Genomic DNA, 24833 nt, shown 5'->3' on the forward strand with positions numbered 1-24833 from the left:
TCCACTTAGGTTAAGAGAAAAAGTAGGTGGGGCCGGAGCGTAGTACAGTGGGTAGGGCCTTTTGCTTGTGCATGGCCAACCCAGGCTTGATCCCCGGCATCCCATATGGTCCCCCAAGCATCGCCAAGAGTAACTCCTGAGTGCAGAGCCAGGAATAACCCCTGAGCATTGCTGGGTGTGACCCAAAAAACAAAACAAAAAAAGTAAAACAAAGTGTATAATATGGTGTTTTTGTAAATGGGTGGAATATATCAAAGGGTCAAGTTACTTTTTCTGAGTGAAGGGATTACGGCTGATTTGCTCTTCCTTTATTTTCCTTTTTTTTAATAAAGATATATGGCTTTTGAAATTAAGACAACGTGGACTCACTCAAAACGAAAAATAAGAAATACAGTAAAAGCTTTTGGAGGCAAAGAAACACAAGTTCTTAAAAATATTTATGTTACCAAAATTAGCTTATAATTCCTGAACACTGATGCCTCAAGGAGGCAGCCCACAAGAAGGCTGCTGAGAGGGCAAGCAGCACCCCCACTAGTATCTGTCCCAGTACTAAGGTGCAAGATTGGGGAAAGCTGCTAGATAGAGGACTATGAGTTGATTCTGCCTGATCTAGGTCACACGAATGCCTTATTTGGGAAAAATGAAAAACATTGAGACCATGAAAAATAATCAGACACACAGACTGTTATGCCAAAAGCAGTCCACAGGAATCCTCTCAATCTGAGGTCCAGAAGCACAGGCAACCCCATGACCATCTCCCCCAAGACAAACAGATCCTTGCGGGAAGGTCAGTGTTACCCTGATCAGGTAGTAGTCTCTCTTGAAACCCACACAGATCGAGTTTCCACACCAGGCCATGGACTTGGGCACATCTGGAACACTAAAGTCCCCCTGAAGAAAGAGAGCAAAAGTTCAACTGGAAAGCATGTGAAAATGATTTTTTTGGTTTTTTCTCAGATCACCATGTTAAAAATCACTTGCTGTTCTTTTACCTCCATTCTATAAAATCACCCTCTCACTTTTAGCTGAACACAATAAAAGTAGCGAACTGGACAAAGGGCATTAGGAAAAGTTCAAAGGCCACTGAGAAATAAACCCATCTGGACAGAGGTTGAACATGGAAGACCGACACCTGCCTCCAGTGCTCGAAGCAGAACATTTGTCTGGGGAGAACACTAATGGGATCTATTACTCCAGCCCCTGGAAGTTAAGTTTTTGAGCAGAGGACCAATGCATTAGCAGCAGCTCCCACCCACCCACCCACGGGCCAGGTAACAGTGGACTGGACTGACTTTACCTGCAGTTCATGAAATTCCCTGTCCTTCCAGAAATAAAGCTGCAGCTTCTTCTTCACGGCCACACACATCCGTAACACCTCCTCTCCGGTCTCTGTGTGCTGCATGAGACATTTGGAAAAATTGAGGCCAGGGGTACAATGACCACAAAATGGACAGTTAGAGGCTTCCTCCCTTGAAAGGGCTACTAATCTGAAAATCCTTTGGAACTCAAGCTGAGCCAAAGTACGCCATTCTCTAAACTGCATGCAGGAAGCACATTCTCCCCCTGGGCTGCTGTCCGGACACATCTCACAGACATTCACAATTCAGAGAGGAAGGACTTTGACTTACAGACACTTTCACCACCATAAGAGGCACCTGTTTCTCACTACTGCCTTGCCTGCTACTACACACTGTGGCAACAGCCTGATAATTTGTTTCTTTTTTGTTTAATTTAATTTTATTTTTATAAAGTAGTTCACAATATTTGATTACATTTGATATTCGAACACCAATCTCACCACCATTACACCTCCCACCACCGTATTTCAGATGTTTCCAACCCAAACCCCAACCCCTGCCCCAAAGCAGAACCAAAATGATTTATTTTTGTATTCTTGGTTATGAATAAACCACTGACAATGCTCAAAAAAAGTTTCCTTAGAGGAAAGTATGTGAAGATTATTGTATTTCACCCAGGGGCTTGTAAGCCCTTTTATAAGAAATTACTAACATGCTGCTAAAGGTTGAGCCTTGTGTGATTATATACATATATATATGTAAAAACATTTCCCTCTAAGATTGGTTGCCTTCTACTTTAACCCCATCTAACGTGGTGCGCTACTCTTGGAGTACGAGTGGTGTGAGGTATGAGATGTCCAGGAATAGGTTCACTCATGGGTTAGGCTCGGCCCCAGCGTGTGGAGAGCAGCTGTGAGCACGGCAGTGGCGGTTGAGTTCTGGAGGTTTTTGGCTGCCGGAGCTGGGTCCCTTGGGGCGGGCAGGGGTCTCACCCGCCCCCTCTCTGGGGTGCTCTGATTGAAACACAGGCTAGTATTTTTAATCCTTTTGTTTTGGTGGTGGAGGGGGATGCTCGGAGTACTAGGAGTACTCGGAGGCCTGGAGGCCCCACCAGCACTTCTTAGACAAGGCAAAGGTCTGAGTTCAATGCAAAGGCACGAGGATGCCATCCCCTGAGGCCCTGCAGTGCTGGGGATAGCTGGGCCTCCCTGGCAGTGCTGGGGGCCTCCAGGGCTACACCTGCTGAAGCCTGGGAGACTATGTCAGGAATCGAATCTGCGTGCTCCTTTACAATGCCTACGCATAAAAAAAAATGCAGTGTGAGAGTCATTGCCACATTTTTGGGGGAGGAGTGTCGTATATGTAAATCTCTAAGTCACAGAGTCAACAACACTATAAGCAGGAGACCCAAACTACAATAACCAGACTTAAAACTATGCCAAAACGGGATCCTGGTGGAGAGAAGTTCACACTGGTGGTATTAAAACACTGAATTCTTGAAACAACCGTATAATAAACAGCTTTGAAAATCATGGTGTTTTTAATAAAAAATTAAAGATAATAATAACTAAAAAAATGTGCCTGCAAGAAGGCAGGCTGGGGCTAGAGTGATAGCACAGCGGGTAGGGCATTTGCCTTACACGCGGCCAACCTGGGTTTGATTCCCAGCATCCCATATGGTCCCCTGAGCACGTCCAGGACTAAGAGTGCAAGCCAGGAGTAACCCCTGTGCATCGCCGGGTGTGACCCAAAAAGAAAAAAAAAAAAAGAAGGCAGGCTGGGGGTGGGGGGAGGCAGTAACCTAGGGATACTAATGGAGGGAAGGTCACACTGGTGGTGGGACTGGTTTTTGTTTTAATTTTTGGTTTTGGGCCACACCTGGTGATGCTCAGGGGTCACTCCTGATGGTGTTCTGGGGACCATATGGGATGCCATGAGCAAATTCAGGTTGGTCATGTGCAAGGCCAACACCCTACCCACTGTACAATCACTCCAGTCTCCTGGTGATGAGAGTGGTACTGAAACACTGTATGCCTGAAACCATATTATAAACAACTTCCTAAATCATAGTGTCTTAGTAAAAAAAATTTAAACCCTAGAAAAAGTGTAGTGTCAATATAGACTATAAAAACTAAACTGTGGGGGCCAGAGAGCTTACATAGCGGGTGAGTCACTTGCCTTGCAAATGGCAGACAGGTTTCATCCCTACTACCACCTGTGATTCCCCAAGCACGACCTAGAATGACCCCTCAGCATGGAGCCAGGAATAAGTCCTGAACACCGCCAGATGTAACCCCAAAACAAACAAAAAACCCATCTGCCAAAACTATGAAGTGATCGAAGTTGAAAAGAGAGGTGTGGAAAGTTTTGCAGAATGTGATGATGACGAACTGGCAAATATCTTCCCTGAATAACAAAAACTTCCAAAAGACAACAGCCACAAGATATGTTTCAAAGAGTCATTTCAGTGTCCTCTAGTGATGTTGCTGGCACTCCTACAGTCTTGATTTCCCACTAATTGTTTGTCTACATGTATTTCTATCTTTGGTTAGTTGTCTGCTGCCTCCCAGATGTATGGTGCTGGGGTGAGCACACACAGGGATTGCGAATGTCTCAATTTCAGACCATACATTAAGGCAACACTTCTTTAATCCAATCGAAAACCAATTATTCTTTTTTGGAGTCCCTGCTGGACTTGGATATCAATGTTATTCTTCCTGTCCAATGGAAGACATTATGCAAAAGACCATCAAAGCACTTTTTTTTTCTGTGATGCCAGGGATTGATTTCAGGATATCACACATCCCCAGCAAAAAAATGCCAATTTTAAAAGCACATCATCTTGGCCCACATACCTGGAGTTCACAGGTAAACAGTGATGCTCCTTTTGCCTTTGAAACCGTAGTGATTTGTTGAAATGTCAACAGGTCGTGGACATAAATGTTATTTTCTGCTTGGAAGGAGAGAAAGCATCACTATAAATAATCATCATAATTCTCATTCCCTAGGTTAGTTATCTTCAAAAACCCCCAAAAAGAAAAAAACAACGATTCTTTTTTTTTTTTTTTGAGGGGGGAGGAGGTTATACACCTGCTGGTGCTGAAAACTTACTCCTGGCTCTACACTCAGAGATCACTCCTGGCTCAGGGAACCACATGTGATGCTGGGGATTGAACCCATGTCAGCTGTATGCAAGGCAGGTGCCCTACGTAATATACTATTGCTCTAGCCCCTATTTATTTTAAACTATTATCAGAATAAATACATAAGAGTTTGAGTTTGAACATCTGGTTCAAATTTGGGTTGACTTGTGTAAAAAAACTCTCATCTGGAAGTTTACAATGCAATATTTGTATAAGAAATGGCTTTCAAAGTCACTTATAATAGGACGATCAATTAAATAAAAGGAAATCTGTGAATTCTGTACAATCCCCTGGCAAGGGGATTTGCTTGCTACACAGCAAGCAAAATATTTTTATGCCTCCTTACATAGTTTTATATAGTTCAGATAAAAGTTAATTACTTCAGGGTCGGAGAGATATTTAAGCAGGTAGAGTGCTTGCCTTGTACTTTTCCATCCCAAGTTCTATCCCTGGTACCCCATGTGGTCCCCTGAGCCCATCAGGACCAATTCCTGAGTGCAGAGCCAGGAGTAAGCCTTGAGCACTGTCAGGTGTGGTCCAAACCTCATCCCCAAGGCCTCAATTACTTTAAGTGTTCATCTCTCTATCTAATAGTTAAGTTTGAAATGGTTTTACTATTGGGGTCCTAGGGCTGGAGCGATAGCACAGTGGTTGGGCATTAGCCTTTCAAGCAGTCGACCTGTGTTAGATTCCTCCGCCCCTCTCGGAGAGCCCGGCAAGCTACTGAGAGTATGGAGCCCTCACGGCAGAGCCGGAAAGCTACCCATGCGCATTGGATATGCCAAAAACAGTAATAATAACTCTCTCAATGAGAGACGTTACTGGTGCCCGCTGGAACAAATTGATGAGCAACGGGATGACAGTGACAATGACAGTGACTGGGGTCCTAGGCTGAACCGAGGATGAGCAAAGATGATGAGCAAAGTTTCCAGTCCTGTTTGACAAAAGGCAATTCATTGTCTCCTTTCATAAAAGTATGGTTGTTCAAACAAGGCTCTGTCTCTCACTGAATACCTTACCGCTCTTCCCGACATAACTGAGTCAGATAGATCTTGGGGCCATTGCTCAAGTTGCTTCTTCTGTCTCTTACTGAAATTCTAATTATCTGTTAGAATACAGGATCCCTCCCTTTACTAAGATCCCACATGCTTTTAAACATATTTTCATTGCAATGTGTCACACTGAATGATTACTTTGTTGCTTAGATATCTATGCCAGAAAAATTAAATTTCAAAAATAGAAATCCCATTTTGTTCAACTTGATACCTCCAATGCATGGAGTAGAGCTCAAAAAATACTTGTTAGATTCATGAATGCATGAAGTGACACTTCTTGGAGAGCAAAGTTCAAGTTTGAGGGGGATGATGGTGCCTATATTAACTATGCATCCTACTTTATCTTATTTGTAACATATTGGTCTCCTTGTTAAATTTATTACTAAATTAATCTCCAAAGGGTTAAATTAGATCACACCTGTTATTTTTTTGGACACAAGAGATACAAATATAGTCCTTTTTCTTACCTAACAAGCTCACCAGAATCTTAAACTGGGAAACCACATGGATCTGAAAAACAGCAAATCATTAGACTCAGACATCTCTGACAAGGTTTAGCAAATAGTTCATTTAGCTACAGTATTAAAAACACTGGGGACTAAAACCTATATGGATGACAGAGATCTGACTTCTATTTACGTGCAATAACTTTATGTTTATGAGAAAGGATCCCAGGCACTGGCTGGGTAGAGAGCAAGCTGAGGATGCCAAGAGTTTACCAGCTTTGCAATAAACCTTTAATCACGTCGCCAAAGTTGGAGAGTTGACAGGCTCTTACAAAAGTCCAATCTTGTCGGAGCAACCACCTCTGCTGCCTACCTGCTGAATCTTTTTGGAGAAGTTCTTATTGGATTTCTCTAGTGTCACTTCAAATCGGTTGCAACCTGTCAATAGAAAAGAACCATTCACCATTTCAAAGATAGAAGACAGAGAAATAAACACCTACAATGAAAAAAATGTTGCTCTGGATTATTCTCCTACATGGGTCTTTGGAAACTCCTAAAAGGTCTTCAAGCCAGACATCTGAAATAGGCCCATTTTTACTAAGCTGCTTTCAACTCCAGTTTAAGAAGGCAGCTCATGTACCCTCCATTGGCCTTAGCATACCACAGGACTGAGGAAGTTCACAGAAACTGCAGGAAACTTGGCAAGAGCTTACCCTATAATATAGAACCTTGGGGGCAAAGTGTTTCACAACAAAAGAGTGCAAAAAGCAGCATCCAGGAGTCGGGAGATAGCATACGAGGTGAGAGGGTGCATGTTCCGCATGCTTGGAATCCCAGTCCAATCCTCAATACCACATTTCCCAAACATCTGACGGTGTAGCTCTAAGGGGCTCTGAGCACGGCCAGTGTGGCCCTGGCAGTCCCCTGCACCACAAAGCCAGAGCAGCACCACAACCTTGAGTCCTAGCATGGAGCTGTAAGGTCTAGCTAGCTAAGGCAAAGCTTGAGGACCCCTCTTTACCCCATACAGCCCCCAAAAAGGAATATTCAGAGGCTATTGATGTGGGGCAGTGGTAGAGAGCATGCCTCACATGTGTGAGGTTGAGGTTCAACCCCATACAGCCCTGGAAAAAATAAAACCAAATATAAGACCTGAAGCAATGGAAGCCAGACTGAAGCATCATTAGATCTAGGCCAACTAAACTCTAGCAGATACTGTCTGCAACGCACACCAGTGCTAAAGCTAAGGCAACTGTAATGCCACTGTCCAGTGATGCTACATTGGCTGGCACTGTCACACAACAGAGGGAAGAAAATGATACACCATAGAAAACAGATGAAGCCAGACTTGCTGGGAGGACAGAAATATTCAGCCTCTTAAGAAGCCACAGGACCATGATGATAATTACCATAGCAGCAGCTGCTACTAACAGAGCTAGGCACGGGATTCAGTGTTTAAGAAGTCATTTGCCATCCCCCACCCCTTGCCCCAACCATTCCCTGGAGAAGTAGGCATTGCTATTCTGATTCCAATCTGATGGGCAGGATAGGTCAGCCATGCCACAGCTAGTGAGTGCCAGCCAGAAACCAACTCAGGGGTGCTGTAGGCATGGGCTCTGAGCACAGCCTGTCAGCTGCTCCCGGCTAGGAGCACAGAGTCTGGTGGCACTGCTGAGGACAATCAACAGGTTTCTACTGTGTGTGGCACCAAAGAGCAAACCCAGGACTTCACCTGTGTGAGGCAAGCGCTCCACCTCTGAGCTACATCCCTGACACCAGGAATGGATAACTAGGATAACATGAGTTATGTGCACTGGAAAATACTGGTTCACTGAATTAGGCAGATTTTCAAATGTAGGATACATATAATACTAATAATAAAGCCAAACACTTATTACCACTATTACCCTCAGAATTATCTTCAAATATTGAGACACTGTCAAGCTCATGGTGGTAGATACAAGTATTCCAAGGTTCTAATTTTATTTCTTTTTTTTTGTGGGGGAGTGCACATCTATCAGTGCTCGGAAACTACTCCTGGCTCCGTGTTCAGGAGTGGCCGCTGGCAGTGCTTGGGAGAACTTATGCGATGATGGGGCTCAGAGAGGGAATAGGGGCCGGCCAGCTGCTTGTAAGGCACTGGCCTTACCTCTGGCCCCTTTATTCTAATTTTCTCCTGAGAACTCAAATGTTATTATTAGTAATAATATTTGCCGGTTATTTTCTTTAAAGTAACATAATCCCTGTGTTTGCTTTTGAGAAAACACCCAGTTGAAAAAATACTCAAATGATCTGAAAAATATGTAATCTTCTTTTGTTTTCAAGCAAGAATGATGCTCCATGAAAAAGCCTGTCCGGCTACAACACACATAAAAGTATTTTCCTCCAAGACAGACACTGGACCTCACACCTTGGCTCCTCACAGAAGCGTTGATTGAAAGAACAAGTGACTCAGTGTCACTGTGAACTGAGCTTTGACTCTGGAGATCATCGGGAAGGACAGGTGGGCACAGTGCAGAGACCAACTCTGGAGTGAGGGCAGCACTGAAATAAACCTAAAGTTCCAGAACCTCAGATTTGAACTAATCTCATCCCTCTGTTTCAAACATACATAGGGGGTTCCTGGAAAGGTTTCTGAACTCCCACGGTTGTCGCAGATCAGACTAAAACCCAGGACCCCTAAGTCCCATCTTCCCCTTTCCTATGGACAGTCTAACTGAAATACTATCTACATTTAAATAATCTCAAATCTAGAAACCAAGTTACTTCTACGGCTAACTCAGGGAGGCCCAGGTCTATTTCTGGGTCACACCATGCTAGAGCCGGACCAGTCCTATACCAGGTTCTGAGTGTAATAGAAGGGACATTTCTAATCAGTTTGATTTCATAACAGTTCACAGTAGATTAAGCTGCCTGTGGGGAAACTGAAGACTGGGAAGATTAAGTTGCCAAAGGTTACATGAGGAACTGATCACAGGGCAAGGAACCACCAATGTTCCAACTCTAGTTAACACTAACATTGCCAGTCTAAGACTATACTGTGTTGAAAAGCTGATTTTTGAATTTGTTTCTAATTCCTTACCATTCACAAAGAAATGATACATTTCACAAAGAAATGATACACTAAACAAATCACTGTGTTCCAGTATTAGGGTTTGAGGGTCAAAGGAGTAAGACTAGTAGGTTCTCTTACCTCTGTGCCTGACAGTACCTACGCACAGAGGAGTGTGTCAAAACATAGTTGCTGTGAAAAATCCAAGGCATACTTAAGTTTCAAATTACTGAAGAAACAGACGTCAAAGACACATTATCTTCTGGATCTGAGAACTAACACATTAAAGCAAGGGCTACAGAAAGTACTGCCCATAAGCCAAATGCTGCTCTCCAAACTTTCTGAAAATAAAGTTTTATTGGAACACAGTCACACCCACTTATTCACATACCACCTATGACAGCTGTTTTGCTACCAATAGCAGAGATGAGTAGTCATCAAAATCTCATGGCCCCAAAACTGAAACACTTAGAAATAAGCCTCTTGGCCAGAGCAATAGTACACCAGGCCTTGCACATGGCTGACCTAGGTTTATCTCTGGCACCCCAAATGGCACCCCAAATGGTCTCTAGAGCCTGCCTGGAGTGATCCTTGTGTGCAGAACAGGAATAAGCCCTGAGCACCACAGGTGTGGCCCAAAAAGGGAAAAAAAATTTTTTTTTAAAGTTCACTTAATAGTCATGCCTCAGGGCTGGAGCGATAGCACAGCGGGTAGGGTGTTTGCCTTGCACGGGGCCGACCCGGAATTCATTCCCAGCATCCCATATGGTCCCTGAGCACTGCCAGGAGTAATTCCTGAGTGCAGAGCCAGGAATAACCCCTGTGCATATCCAGGTGTGACCCAAAAAGCAAAAAAAAATTTTTTTTAAATAGTCATGCCTCACTTTCTTGTAAAATTTTTTTTTAATTAAAGAAAAAAAATAAAGGGCATAAAATCTGTAATTACTTAGTAAAAGAGAGTACATATCACTGAATTCCCCCACATATATGTAGAATATACATGCAGCAAAGTTGTCTTTTCCCCTTATTTTTCTTCTGTCAGTCTAATTAATGGTTTGTAGCCAAGAAACTTCAGATAGGCAGAAGGAAAAACCTTTTTATTTTCCTACACTAGCAAGATGCTCTAGTTCTCAAAGTTACCCATATTGTAGGTGTCATGAAGACTATTTCCACTTCTGCTTTAAAGCTATAGAAAAATTAGGGGCTGGAGTGATAGCACAGCGGGTAGGGCGTTTGCCTTGCACGAGGCCGACCCGGGTTCAAGTCCCAGTATCCCATATGGTCCCCTGAGCACCGCCAGGGGTGATTCCTGAGCCAGGAGTGATCCCTGTGCATTGCTGGGTATGACCCAAAAAGCAAAAAAAAAAAAAAAAAAAGCTATAGAAAAATTATATATTATATATTAGGTTGAAAGTTAAGAAATATTTTATTTTTTCTATATGACTAATGAGTTTCATATGGTTCAATTTATTCTAACATTAAGAGCAGATTTCTATAGGCTCCATAGCTCCAAGATGAAGTAGTTAAACATTAATTTTCCACAAATAGAAATAAAATTAGGAAACATAGTACTTTTTTTCACTAGTAGAAGATATTCTAGCAGAACACATTTCAAAGACTGTTATTATTCTATTTTGTTAGTGACAAAGAGACGTTGACCAGAGCTTTATTTTTTTGAAGTCTTTTCAGGTATACTATTTCACAAGACCATAACTTTGTGAGACAGTTTACAGAAAAGGAAACTGATATTGGAAGGAACCTACTTACTCATAGGCATGTGGCCAAGGAGAAGCTGGACTCAAACCCAGTTCCTCTTTCTCTTAGACTATCCCTTAGAAGTTAAATCCATCTTTTAAATCAATAGTTCTTCATTTTTCTTTTCCTATTATCACCACCATTACACAAGAATCTTATTTCCCAGGGCCAGAGTGACAGTACAGTGGGTAGGGCATTTGCCTTGCACACAGCTGACCCAAGTTCAATCCCTGGCACCTATTATGATCCCTCCCCTTCCCCCCACCTCGAGCCCTGCCAGGAGTATCCCTGAGCACAGAGTCAGGTGTAAGCCCAGAGCACCACTGAGTGTGGCCCCAAAACCAAAAACCAAAGGGGAAAGTAAATAAAAAAGAATTTTATTTCCCTAAGAAAAATCTTCTTAAAGTTAGCCTTCAAGAAGTGAGGAGGGAGGAACATCCAACACCATCACCTGGATGGAAATAGTGGAAATATAGTTTTAAAAATGCCCTGGAGATTCTGAAATGTTTCTTCCCAATTTCTCACTATACAATCCCAGCCCAGGGCATCACTGATTTCAATTGTCTACTACCTATTGAAATCTTCTCGAAACTTTTTTTTAATTATAGCTTAAGTAACATGGATATAATATTGTTGAACTTTAGGGTTTTGATGAACAAAGTGACTGCACCAAAGTGGCCAACCCCCTCCAGCACAGTCCCCACGTGGCATCTCTTGTCTGATAGTCATTCCTCTCCACATCTCCTTGCTGCTTGGTAATAGGGAAACCTTTTTTTTTACCCCCTCATGAGCAGCAATCTGGAAAGTTGCCACTTACCAGCATCCTTTCGAATCCTGTAGAGAAGAAGATGTCCTTGTTTGGTTCCAACCAGAAGCCATTCCTCTGTAAAGCAAAGAACCGTGAAAGGTTAATTTGCCTATTTCTTCTTTTGCTTGTCTTTGTTCTGAGGATCCTCCTGGCTCAGGGAATCGATCATGTGTGGGGCTCCAGCACGCACACCCAGTCTTGTGAGTTAACTCCCCTCAGCAGTCATCACCCTATTTTTTTTTTAATTTTATCGAATCACCGTGAGATAGTTATAAGCTTTCATGTTTGGGTTACAATCACACAATGATTAAACACCCATCCCTCCACCAGTGCACCTATATCCTCGGTATAACCCCCCTTTCCGACCCTTCCCCTGCCTCCATGGCAGACAATATTCCCCATACTCTCTCTCTACTTTTGGGCATTATGGTTTGCAATACAGACACTGAGAGGTCATCATGTTTGGTCCATTAGCTACTTTCGGCACACATCTCTCATCCCAATTGATTCCTCCAGCCATCATTTTCTTAGTGAACCCTTCTCTATTCCATCTGCCTTCTCCCCTCCGCTCATGAAGCAGGCTTCCAGCTATGGGGCAATCCTCCTGGCTCTCGTATCTACTGTCCTTGGGTGTCAGCCTCATATGATGTTATTCTATACACGAAAAGTGACTGCAGTCCTTCTAGGTCTGTCCCTCTTTCTGACTCATTTCACTTAGCATGATGCTCTCCATGTCTATCCATTTATAAGCAAATTTCATTACTTCATCTCTCCTAACAGTTGCATAGTATTCCATTGTGTAGATGTACCAAAGTTTCTTTAATCAGTCATCTGTTCTAGGGCACTTGGATTGTTTCCAGATTTTGGCTATTGTGAACAGTGCTGCAATGAACATATAGGTACAGATGTCATTTCTACTATCACCCTATTTCTTCGGCTGGTGCTTGTAATAAAAACTACAAGAAAAAAAAAAGCTGCTTCTGCTAGCAAGTGTTCTGCACAGCTAAGGAATGTTTAGAGTCAAGAAATGTTTGAGAATCAGCCAATCAAAAACACTGCTTGAACAATTACTAGCTCTGTCATGTCAGAGAATTAAAAATTCCTGGTTTACTTGCTTCAAAATTAAGCGGATATTTAAAAAATAAGGAAGATTACATAATCACAAGACAGAGAGCACAATCATGAAAATCAAGCTTGCTAATCTCAAAAATACCAATCAAAAGTTATCCTTTAAAAGTATAATAGTTTTAAGGGGAAAAGATACCATACCAAATTAAGCTTACATACTCATTTTCTCGAAAGATTGCTTCACAGATTATAGAAATGTTGCAAAGAGGTGAAGAAACTGGAACCTTGATAAATTATTAACAGAAATATAAAATGGTACTGTCGCTTTGTACAATAGTCTATCAGTTCCTCAAATACCATAAACAGAGCTGTGGAGATAATATAATGGGTAGGGCACTTGCCTTGCATGCGACTGACCCAGGTTAGATCCCTGGCATCCCATATGATCCCTCAAGCACTACCAAGAGTAATTCCTGGGTGCAGAAACAGGAGTTATCCCTGAGCATTGCTGGGCATGGCCCCCCAAAACAAAAATAACAACAACAAAAAGATCAAAGGCAGAGCTACCGTAAGACCCAACATTCTACTTAATGCAGTCTGCGAGAAATGAAAAAATGTATCCACACAAAACTTAATGTAAATATTCACAGAAGCATCACTTGTATTGCGAAAAGGTGGAAACAATCCAAATGTTCATCAACTAATGAGTGGATTAGAAAATGTGAAATGCCCGTACAATGGATTAGACAGCTATGAAAGGGAATGAACAATGAACCTGAAAACATTTGCTCAATGAAAAAAAAAAGTCAGACAAAAGTCAAATCTGTATGATGGCATTTATATAAATTGTCCAGAAGCAGATCTGTATTGAATTTATATAAGATGTATAGAAACCTACTAAGACAAACGGTTAATGGCTGTGTGGGGCTGATGAGCCTGTGAGGAAACAAACGTGAAGCACATGGGATAGTGCTCTAAAACCATGGTGCAGTAGCACAACTCAGTGTATGTATCAATCCCCACTGAATTGTCCACTGTAATTGGGTGAGCTGCATGGTGATGTAAACCTCAACAGTGATCTTATAAACGACAGGCTAATTCAGACCTTCTTAAACTCTAGTGTGTGTCAGAATTGTTGGAGGGTTACTAACACAGAATTCCTGGCCCTACCCTCGGTTTCTGATTCAGAAGCTCTGAAAATAGGCAGCAAGCTTGTACTGCCAGCAAGTTTCCAATGATGCTGATGCTGGTTGGTTCAGGGTCTGCATTTTGGGAGACAATGGTCTAGGCTTTTTGATTTACCCTCAACGTGAAAGGAGCCTTTGTCACAGTATCTCTCCAGGACCCCTATGACAGCTTCACATGCTCTCAACTCTTCAGCAATGTCACACTAGGACTTAAAAGCCTCTCAAACCAAACAGGAAGCAAAGAGTCCAAAGCATAGCATTACAGATTTTTTAAAAAAATTTTATTGAAATACTTATGATACATTTCTTATCAAATAACTATTCTGTTTCCCAGATGATGAATGATAGCGTTACTAAGATGTATTCTAGCTCGAATACTGTCTAGCTCTGCATGATGTAGCTCTCCTTGAAGGTTTCTGGATAAAACTTTCCACCTTAGGGCACAGTGGAGACCATCTTTCCCAAGGTGGACAACAGCAGTCTGGGGTGGGGTAGGGTGTGTGTGTGGGGGGGAGGGGAACTCTTTTCATTTAAACAGGGTAGATTTTCAGAGAGACAAAGTATTTTTTTTTTTCTGGAAAGGGAGTGGTATATCAAGCAAATTTGGCATAGATAAAGTGGCAATGTTTATTGTTACTAAAGACTGAAAACAGATTTGAAGTCAGAAGATAATAAATGGGCTGCTGCTGTTCAGTACCAACCACCGCATCCTTGGCGGCAATGGGCACTCATTCTACGTGGTGGGAAATAAAAGCAGGCTGTAAAGTTACCTATCCTTTCAAACCCGTTTTTCCCGAAAATCAGAGGTGCAGGGAATCTATTTTTTTTTCTTTTTGGGTCACACCTGGCAATGCACAGGGGTTATTCCTGGCTCTGAACTCAGAAATTACCCCTGGCAGTGCTCAGGGGACCATATGGGATGCTGGGAATCGAGCCCGGGTCAGCCGCGTGCAAGGCAAACACCCTACCTGCTGTGCTATCCACTTCATTACCCAGTGCAGGGAATCTTTATTGTGAAAATCAGAGTTGCTGAGAGGCCGAGATATGTACTTAAGCATCCACAAGGAGATAGAGTCAAGATTGCTGATAAGGGCCAGAGAGACACTACAAAGGTTAGAGCACTTGCCTACCATGTGGTGGTGGCATGGCCCCGGTTTGAATCCCAACACTGAACACGGTCCCTCGAGTACAATCAGGTTTGGTGCCTAAGCACACAGCCAGGTGTGACCTCTGAGCACAGAGCCAGAGGTATAGACCAAGAAGTAAAAACAAAAACAATATCTTGGGCTGGAGTGGTCGTACAGTGAGTAAGGTGCTTGCCTTGCATGTAACCAATTGGGTTCGATTCCTACTCCCAGCAGGAGTAAGCCCTGAGCACTGCCAGTTGAGTTTGTGGTCCCCAAACAAAAACCTATAAAATTAAATTCAAAAACTGCTGACATGCTCATTAAATGCAACCATCCTTTTCAAGCCTAGAGCCTAGGCTAAGTTAGGGATCCCCCTCTGCATGTTCCCTTAACAGGCAGCAGATGTCTCTAGCATCATTTAACTCATATCATGATTTATTCATACTTCTTTGTCCTCCCCTGTGTTCCAGGGATCCAATCTCTGTTTCTTAGCCCCCACTGTCTATTACTAGCAGAGATGGTGCTATAGGCACTTAACATATACTTGATGAAGAAATAGTAGAACATCCCACTGTGCAGGGTCAGGTCCTATTTCTTTTTCTCCCTTAATTTTAATATTCACAGAGAGCACTCAACAACATAAAGCGGAAATTTTCTTTTTTTCTTGGACCAGACCTGGCAGCGCTCAGGGGATAACCCCAGTGGTGCTTGGGGGATTATGTGGTGACAAGAATTTGAACCAAAGGGTCCCACATACAAAGCTTACAGTCCAGCCCTTTGCACGACCTCCCCAACCCCAGAAAATGCAAATACTCCCTACATAGCTGGCAAAAACAGGATTCCTTCTCTCTTTGGAGGTAGGTGGGTGGATAGGAGGGCGGAGGAGGCATACTCAGGGCTTACTCTTGGCTCTGGCTAGGGATTACTACTGGCGGTGCTCAGTGGACCATATGGGATCGAACCTAGGTTGGCCATATGCAAGACAAACACACCTTATCCACTCTGGCCTACAAAACAGGACTCTCTTTAGCCCATAGGTCTAGGGCTTGTTGTGGAGGGTGTGATTGTAAAGAGGACCCTGGCAGCTAAAGACAGGAAAGGTGCATGGAAGGTAACATGAAGCCCTGCAGTGAAAGCCCCCAATTGAAGTGGTTGAGAAGAACTTGGTAAGCCTAACATAAGGGTGGTCAGGTGCTCACGGCTGATAGAAAAGGCTTAAAATGCCACCACCACCACCACCATGTTCTCCCAGGTCAATGATGGATAACCAGCTCAGTATGGGATCTGGCTACCAGTTCTGAGCTACCTTTCTATGGCTGCAAATTTCTGGAAGACCTGAACATTAACAGGAAAGACTGAAATTACTTTTAATCGGTCTCATAAATAAAAGCATAATGTTGTTAAGCACTGAAACCATTGACTGGTATTCCGGAACACCTGGGACACACATGCACTTGCTTTCTGCAGGGACCAATCCTATGAAGCTCATGCTCAATTGCCACGACAGCCTAGCAGGATGCTCGGCTACTTCACCTTAGGTAACTTGGGAACTTTGGTTATCGTCAATCAACCAATTGATGAGACTACAGTTTAGAGTAACAACAATGAGTTGTTACCTTGTCATACCTAGGAATGACAATGAATGATGAGTAATCACTAAGGTAAAGACAAAGAGGAGGAGGCAAGGGGAGGGGGCAAGATGTTGTTGATTGGCTCAAAGCTCCCTCCACCCCCCCCCCCCCAAATACTGCTGACTTCCAACTAGAAAACAACACAACCAATCATCTGGACAAGCTGAAGACCTGTCAGGCTGAGAACTTCCCACTGCTTTGTTCCACCTAACTAAAAGCCCCAGCGGAGCACAATCAGTAAGGTGAGTTCAACCTTCAACTCTGTCTGCACTGAGTAAGCGCAGGTGTCCCGCCCCTTAAAATGCTCCTATGAAGTCCCTGGAGGCCGCCGGAGCGGCTGGCCTCCCTCGCCCCTCGCGGACAGCATCCGGGAGGAATCCCCAGCGCCAGACGCGCGTCCACTTCCTTAAAGTCCTGAGAAGTCCAGGCCGCTCCCGCCCAGACCCTGCTCACCCCAGGCGGCCAGACAGTCGATCTGCAGGGGCAGCTTTTCTAGGATCGGGACAGGCTCAAAGGCGTCGTGCATGGCGGCGAGCAGAGAGTCGCGGCCGCCGTCTCCGCGCCCGGATAATGCCAGACGGTCCTGGCGCCAGAGCCACGGCCGGGGAAGGTGCACCGGGAGCCGGCAGGGGATCCCCCAACTACAGGGCCCAGGGCTAGGGAGCCATCATCAACACCGGACTTCCGGCTGCGCTAGGCCCGCCCTTTCCACGGCCGAAGCCCCGCCCCTTCCTCCCTGGCTCCAAATGCGTCCTCCCGGAGTGGCAAGATGCGCGTCCCGGCTCCTGTGTGTACATAGCGCAGTCGGGCGGCCTTGTCTCTCTTAACGATGCGAGAGAAGGATCTTAATCTTAGGCGTGGCGAGGGAGTGTAGAATGGGATAAAGACGTGCAATGACGTTTTAGAAACTTTATCTCTGAAAGCCTTCGTTTCCTTATTTGCAAAGTGGCAGTGTTACATACCTACCTAGCTTTGTGGGCGCTTAACAATGCCTGGCACGCCAAGTACTCAACAAATGAACAACTAGTTCAAGTACCTCACTCTTTTGTTTTATATACATGTATTATTACTATTTGGAGCGATAGCGCAGCAGATAGGGCATTTGCCTTGCACGTTGCCAAACCGGTTCGATTCCTCCGTCCCTCTCAGAGAGCCTGGCAAGCTACTGTGGCACATTCTATATGCCAAAAACAGTAACAAGTCTCACAATAGAGATGTTACTGGTGCCTGCCCGAGCAAATTGATGAACAACTGGACGACAGTGCTACAGTGCTACAGTGGTCTTGAAGCCATACCCGGCTATGCTCAGTTTACTCCGATCTCTGCGCTCAGGAATTACTGCTGGCGGTGCTCGGGGTGCATATAGGATGCCAGGGATTGAACCCAGGTCGCCTGCGTGCAAGGCAAGCATCCTACCTGTCATACTGTGTCCCCAGATGCCTATTTTAAAGGTCGCCTGAGGCAACATCAAAATCACTGAACTTAATGGGGGGTGGAGTACACCCAGCTGTGTTGAGTTTCCTCATGGCTCTGTGCTCAGGGATCACTACAGGTGATGCTTGGAGAACGATATGTGGTGCTGCAGGGAAATCAAACTGTTGGCCAAACGCAAGGCAAGCACTCTACATGCTGTATTATCTCTCCAGCCCTCTGAGGAACTTATTTAGATATTGTTCTCAGGGATCCCAGATAGTACAGATTTAAGACATTTGCCTTACTAATCTCCCAGGCATCATGAGTGATCACTGAGCACTGCCAGGGTTTCAAAAATCATTTTAAGAAGGGAAATGTCTCAAGGGCCAGGAGACAGCTCAGTGGTGGACCCCATGCATACAAGAGTCCCAGAATTTGAGCCCCTACACCACATGGATCCCAGAGCACCACTGGATGTCATCCGCCCCAAACCTGCTGGTCCAATCACATAACACTGGATGGCCTGGTGAGCCCTGACCCAGTCCAGTATTGCTGGAAGTGGCCACTGCACACTGGGAAGCACACTCTAAAATGAATAAAGCAGCCTCAGTCCTCAAATCCAAGGAGCCACCGGTGCCACCAGAGTGTGAATCTGTTGGGGGGGGGAGGAGTTTCAGCAGTCTTTTTTTTTTTTTTTTGCTTGCTGGGTCACGCCCAGCGATGCTCAGGAGTTACTCCTGGCTCTGCACTCAGGAATTACTACTGGCACTGCTTGGTGGAGCATATGGGATGCTGGGGATTGAACCCAGGTCGGCCATGTGCAAGGGAAACACCCTCCCCACTGTACTATCAGTCCAACCCCTGTAGTGCGCTACTCTTGGAATATGAGTGGTGTGAGGTATGAGATGTCCAGGAATAGCTTCGCTCATGGGTGAGGTCTGGCCTGAACATGTGGAGAGCGGCTGTGAGCATGGTGGCAGTTGAGTTCTGGAGGTTTTTGCCTGGGTCCCTTGAGGCGAGGAGCAGCCTCACTCACCCCCTCTGGGATGCCCTGAGTGAGACAGTGTGGCATGGGGTCCCTGTTCAGCAGTCTTAATCCCCAAGTAAGCCTACATACATCAAGCTTACTTAGAAGCTCTGCAAGAATGATATATACAATTCCCCCTCTCCACCCCAGAAAACAACTGTAAAAAAAAAAAAAATGAACCTGTAATTGGTCAATTAGGAACTCTGTTACATCTTTACTAAATGCTTTCTCTGACTTTATTTTGTGGGAGGAGGATTGGTGCCAGGGAGTGATCAAAGGGCCTTATTATGTATAATGTAATGAATGTGTTCTATCACTAAGCTTTACCCTAAATACTATTTCTGACCATCTAACAGGTATTTTTGCCCCCCCACCCCGGTCTTAAGAAAGTGACAAATTTGCTAAACAAATCTGTCATCATAGAAGCTGAACACCTTAAAATTTTGAAATTGCTAGTTGCTGTGCTCAAAGAAGTCCATTTAGTTCTAGGCAGACCAAGACCAAAATAAACAATGTAAACTCTAACGAAAAACAGGCGATGTGATACTACGAATTCCTTCTGAATCTAAGATTATATAGCAAAATCACTGTAACATAAGAAATCACAAGAAAAAAAATGATTAGATCCCAGGCTACAGAATTTTTACCTTGAAACAATGCTGTTTTATTTTCCTAGTCCCAAGTCAACTTCTAACTAGTCTCAAAATATATTTGGCTAATGTCCCGCTGCATTATAACTATTATCACTTGGTTAAGTTTTATCATGAACGAATAGACACAAAGGATAGTAACACCAGTCATTTGCTAATAGATTAACCTAAGATTATAGTTCTTAAAGTGTTCTTTGGAAGTACTACTGCTTGGGCAATTTTTTTAAATCACCACAGCAAAGAGCAATAGTGAAATGTTACATAAATGTTAACACTTTCCCCGCAAGTTAGAGTGAGGAAAGGCTGTGATCCTTGGTTTTCACAAAAAATAAGGTGGTAAATAAAACTAAGAAAGAACAAGTCCCATAAGAGTTTGAAAGAGCGATTGTTAAAATAAGTCTAAAAAAGAAGAAATATAACTGGCTGAGTGAGAGTCTGGTTCAAAGCCCAGGATGACCTCACATCACACGAGGGTGATCCTAATGGCTCATCCACTGACGGTATGTGTGGCCCTCAGTGAGCAGTGTAATAAAGTGTGGGTGCACCATAACCAAGTATTAGACCCCCCAGATATCACAGCAATAACAAAAGGGAGAGGAAGAGGGAAATAAATGAGAAACAATTGAGAACCATAAGTTTGTTAAAATTTTTTTTTATATTAAAAAGTGGCATGAACTTTCTATGTAGAACAAAAATCTTGGGAAGGCAAAATTGGATAAAACCATTAACAGAAATAGTGCTTCAAATGAATCCCATAACCTGTGATCTCTCTCATTAACAGTTTCTAAACCAACACCAGATACAAGGTCAATCCTAAAAAATGAGCAGCAATACTGGGTCTCCATACCACTTCATGAAGGAAAAATTGTTTCAATTAAGCCAGAAGGACCTGTTTCTTTTGTATTAGCTCCTGATTCTGAAGCATCATAGTCTCTTTCGCAGGGTGCTCGCTCAGTCACAAGCACTTAGAAGATGAAGTGCTTCTCTGCATCTAGTACTAACACCCAGTGAATGGCATGAAGGTAAAGGATTACCTACAGGACTCCACAATGCTGCCCCTGGAGGCTTACAAAACAGTAGTCAAAAGTTCTGGAATGGGCACCACATTGCCAGCAATGGGATATGTCACAGTAACAGATGTCAAAAGAGTTAAACTAATATTTCTCTCTAAAGTACATCTGAAATAGAAAAATCTTTAATATACACCATTTGTAAACAAAATTGCACTTGATTTTACTTTTTTTAAAAAAATGATCTGAATCACACTGTAACAGTTTTTCCTTTTTTTAATCATTGATAGAACCATGGCTCCTTAATGCAGGACTCTTTTTCCCCCCCTTAAAAATACCTCTGCAATATGTAATCTTGGCTTCCCAGGAAATGGAAAGATAATTAACAATTTTCCCATCACATATGTAACTCCCTAAATAAATAAAATTTACAGACAGCTGCTCCTGGAGATTACATATTATGGTGTTGATGTCATAGTTCTTTAAAAGATGTTAAACTTTTTAGTTTGACAGATTCAACAATCGAAACATTATAAGAAGTTGAGGAACAACACACGTAAGTTGAATAAACATCCATGTCAGGGTGTGGGAGAAAAGGGCATCAAGTTGTAAAGAAGAAACTTGTAGATTTTCCTCATCCTATGGACTTGTTTCCATTAAGATGTATCTCCTTGTTCCGATACCTTTGCCAGCTTCAATGCACAAAGACGAGGAACGGATCAAGATGTCATTGCCTCCTTTCACCCCACAAAGCAGTGCACACAACTGACACAGACGCTGATCTCTTCCTCCATACCAGCATCTCAACTGTAGATATTTCCTTTCTTTACTCCATTTTGGATCTTTCAAAATGTGTGATCATTCGTTCCTGGGGAGGAGGGGAAAAGATTTACTTTAAATATCCATTTTAAATGGTCTATATTCTGAATAGTTTCCATGTAAGTAATGTATATATATTTTCCACAGGTTTTTATACTTATTAAATATTTAGCACAATGGTTTCTAACAACCCACAAAGAGAGTAAAACATACAAAAGTCTGCAATTAACTGAATCAAATCTCTACACTTCTGGGTATCAAACCAGAAATCAAAAGGAACCAACCTGCACAATAGGCCCAAGAATTGCAGCATAGGAGTAGTCCTTAACCCTCCTGAACACTGCTTGAAAGCACCCTTCCCACACCGCAAAAAACCCAAGGACGTATACAGTAAGAAATTCCTTGAACATTTCAGTTTTCATATCAGTATTTCTAGTCCCATCCATCTTTAAACCAACTTTTTCAGATTATTACTGAATAAAAAAAAATCCCCTACAACACCGAACTTGTGACTCCCAATAAAGTCATAAGACTCACACTATATGCACATGATTTGATTACTAACCTCATCTGAATCCAGAAGGGCTGGAAGAGCTCTGCAAAGAGAAAAACACCAAAATGAACAATGTAAGACAGAGTCATAGACAGCTGATTCAGTAGAATCAATTTAAAGATTTTTAATAGCGAAGATTTGCCTCTCATTAAGTGTTATGGGAACTAGAAAGAGCACAAATATGAAAAATAAGAATCTGTTACTGGAGCTGTATAGAAAAAACATGTTCTCCATTACATAGGATTAAAGTTTAAATAAAAGATTAGCCATGGGAAGAAACTAAAGAAATCCATTGTAGCACAATAGCACTGTCGTACCGTTGTTCATCGATTTGCTGGAGCAGGCACCAGTAACGTCTCCATTGTGAGACTTGTTACTGCTCTTTTGAGAATAGGGAATGTGGCTCAGTGACTGAGATGTCTCGGAGTCTCAGAACATACATATTATGGGGCTGGAATTTGAATCCAAGGATACCACCCCAAATCCTATGCTTTCAACCATTAATGTAATACTACGTATGTCTCTCAAAGACACCATTTTTCATAACCCTAGATTCATAAAATAAGAAACACCTGAACAACCAGGTATTTATTTGTAAGGTTCTGGTTTGTAAAGATGTACTACTCTGTTAATTCATCTGAACAGTCTAAATAAAACTGTCCGAAGGAAACTGGCAGAATTACTATTTTGTTATACTGCTAATTCAACTATTATGTAGCACACTGCTCACATGAAGACTCGCTAAATCTTTTTAAGCAGAAATGTCATATGAATGAATAATCCTTATTATTTCTAATCTTTATTTTTAATAGCCTTTAAATGTCTTTAATAAAAAAATAAAAACATGCCTTCAGTAACAAAAAATAAATAAATAAATGTCTTTTAATAGGCAAAGTAATTTGATCTCTTGGTTTTTGTTTTGGGGGCAATCCTGGCTTTGTGCTCAGGTATTACTCTTGGCTGGGGCTTGGAGGACCACAGTGCAGGGAATCAATCCTAGATCAGGCATGTGCTAGGCAAGTGTCTTTACCTCCCGACAATCTTTCTGGCCTTCATCTCTTAATTCTAAAGTTAATTACAAGCATTCTCCTACAGTAGTCTCCAAGTAATTCAATAATAGATATGCTTCAAATTGGATTTTTGTGGTTATGATTTAGAAACTTACACATCTGTCACAGAAGAAGGCACATTCTCTTCTACCCACTTCAAATCATCTTCCTGCTGGGAATATGCAAGTTAAAAGTCATCACTAAAATTCATAAATAAATCATCACAAGAAAGCATCTATGGGGATCTTAAAATCTTGTTGCATTTTAACCTTTTGTCACTGAAAAAGTATTCACATAAAAAAGATACCACTGATAGCAAAATAAAAATAATTTAATTATTTACACAGATTTTTGCCATTATGTAAGCTTTGTTCCAAATTTACTTCCTAAGATAGAAAAATTCTAAAATTCTTTGAGTGGAAAGAAATTTTGACTTGACTATTATTGGGGGTGTGACTTCAATTATGGGTTCCTGTACCACCTTGCACTGTCAAGTATAGCTTGGTGGTCCATAAGTACTATCTGAAGCGCCACCCCAATAATAAGGTAAACGTAATATATATTAAAAGATTTATACAGCAAGCAAAAGAAATTTTAGCATAAGAAATTAATCGTTGAGGTGTATAGTTGCTGAGCTCTACCAACAACTGAAGTACAGTACAAAAAGGAAAGGAAAGAAGTCATATTTACTGCTTTGTTTATTTTACTGTTTCCATTTGGTTCCTGTTTGGTACTTCTCATTTTCATTCCCTCTGTAGGAGGAAAAAAAGAGTGGATTGGTTAACTACATCAATAGACTAGCACTGCCTGCAAAAGGTTACTCAAAGCAGCATATACTTCCCATCATTATGTTTATGTCAAGAAGTTCAAAATCAAACTCATAGCTCATTTCTAGCTAAAAAACTGCACATTTGGTGCGCAATTATTTACGTATTTACCTCGGTTTCATCTTAAGATCCAAACCCTTAACAAATACGCTTTCCCCAAACTTTACCACATACTAAGCTCTACAACCATAAACCATGTAACTACTTAAAGTAGTTTAGTGATTTTGATACTCCCAAATGTTAACATGCTTTACTTTAATTATAAAAACAAGAAAGGGTTATTTAAAGCACAAACAAAAGGTGAATTTTATCACTACCAAAGCTTTCTTTCAGCATTGGTTCCTTTTGTTCATCTTCTTCCTCTTCCTCAGACAATGGTGAAAAGGCAAACCTGAGCAGACAAAGGTATACGAAAGGAATAAAATTAGAAAAATATAAAATTTGCTCCACTGCCTGGATTTTATAGGGGTGGTTATTTTTATAATTTTTGTTTTTAAACAAGAGATAGCTTTTTCATCCCCAACCTCCTTGGCTGTTGTTGCAATGACTGGAGGTTGCATACTTCACTTGGCTGCATACTCTCACACACTTGGTTCTGGTGCAGCTAAGATTGCAAAATTCGGTTGTATCCCACACTTGGCAGTGCCAAGGGTCAAACTTGTCTCATGCTCATGAAGCAGGTGCACTGCCACTGAGCTCTCACTGGGGCTCAGGGATAATTACTGAAAACAAAGTTATAGACTTCATAAAATCAGTTTAGAGAATAATAATTCTCCTTCAGAAAGTTCTCAATTGCCAACTTAATTAGGGAGCCACAGAAAGTATCACACTTATGAATGTAGACTCATTCACATATAACCTGTGATCTTAAGTTACCTATTCTCTCTGTAAATGAGGGTGACAGTGAAACAGTAC

The 24833-nt window shown here is 42.4% G+C and overlaps 2 protein-coding genes across 4 annotated transcripts in view; both read right to left on the reverse strand.

Moving 5' to 3' along the window:
* Nucleotides 1-17251, reverse strand: part of VPS39 (VPS39 subunit of HOPS complex) — a 40638-nt gene extending 23387 nt beyond the window's left edge. The window contains exons 1-7 of one of the 2 annotated variants that reach the window (XM_004609592.2): nt 17024-17251; nt 11567-11632; nt 6316-6380; nt 5964-6006; nt 4154-4248; nt 1298-1396; nt 799-891 (exon numbers count right to left, since the gene is read on the reverse strand). In XM_004609592.2, the coding sequence (XP_004609649.1) occupies nt 799-891; nt 1298-1396; nt 4154-4248; nt 5964-6006; nt 6316-6380; nt 11567-11632; nt 17024-17096 (534 nt within the window). In that variant the 5' untranslated portion in view covers nt 17097-17251. Of the gene's footprint in view, nt 1-798; nt 892-1297; nt 1397-4153; nt 4252-5963; nt 6007-6315; nt 6381-11566; nt 11633-17023 lie in introns of both variants that reach the window. The other variant, XM_055133314.1, reaches the window with a different exon arrangement.
* Nucleotides 17252-20292: 3041 nt separating this feature from the next.
* Nucleotides 20293-24833, reverse strand: part of TMEM87A (transmembrane protein 87A) — a 33820-nt gene continuing 29279 nt past the window's right edge. For both annotated transcript variants that reach the window (XM_055131270.1, XM_055131271.1), the window contains exons 16-20: nt 24236-24309; nt 23782-23843; nt 23208-23263; nt 22055-22085; nt 20293-21538 (exon numbers count right to left, since the gene is read on the reverse strand). In XM_055131270.1, coding sequence (XP_054987245.1) covers nt 21497-21538; nt 22055-22085; nt 23208-23263; nt 23782-23843; nt 24236-24309 — 265 coding nt within the window. In that variant the 3' untranslated portion in view covers nt 20293-21496. The remainder of the gene's footprint in view (nt 21539-22054; nt 22086-23207; nt 23264-23781; nt 23844-24235; nt 24310-24833) is intronic.

This window comes from Sorex araneus, chromosome 3 (assembly GCF_027595985.1).
Source record: "Sorex araneus isolate mSorAra2 chromosome 3, mSorAra2.pri, whole genome shotgun sequence".
In the NCBI taxonomy this organism is placed as follows: Eukaryota; Metazoa; Chordata; class Mammalia; order Eulipotyphla; family Soricidae; genus Sorex; species Sorex araneus.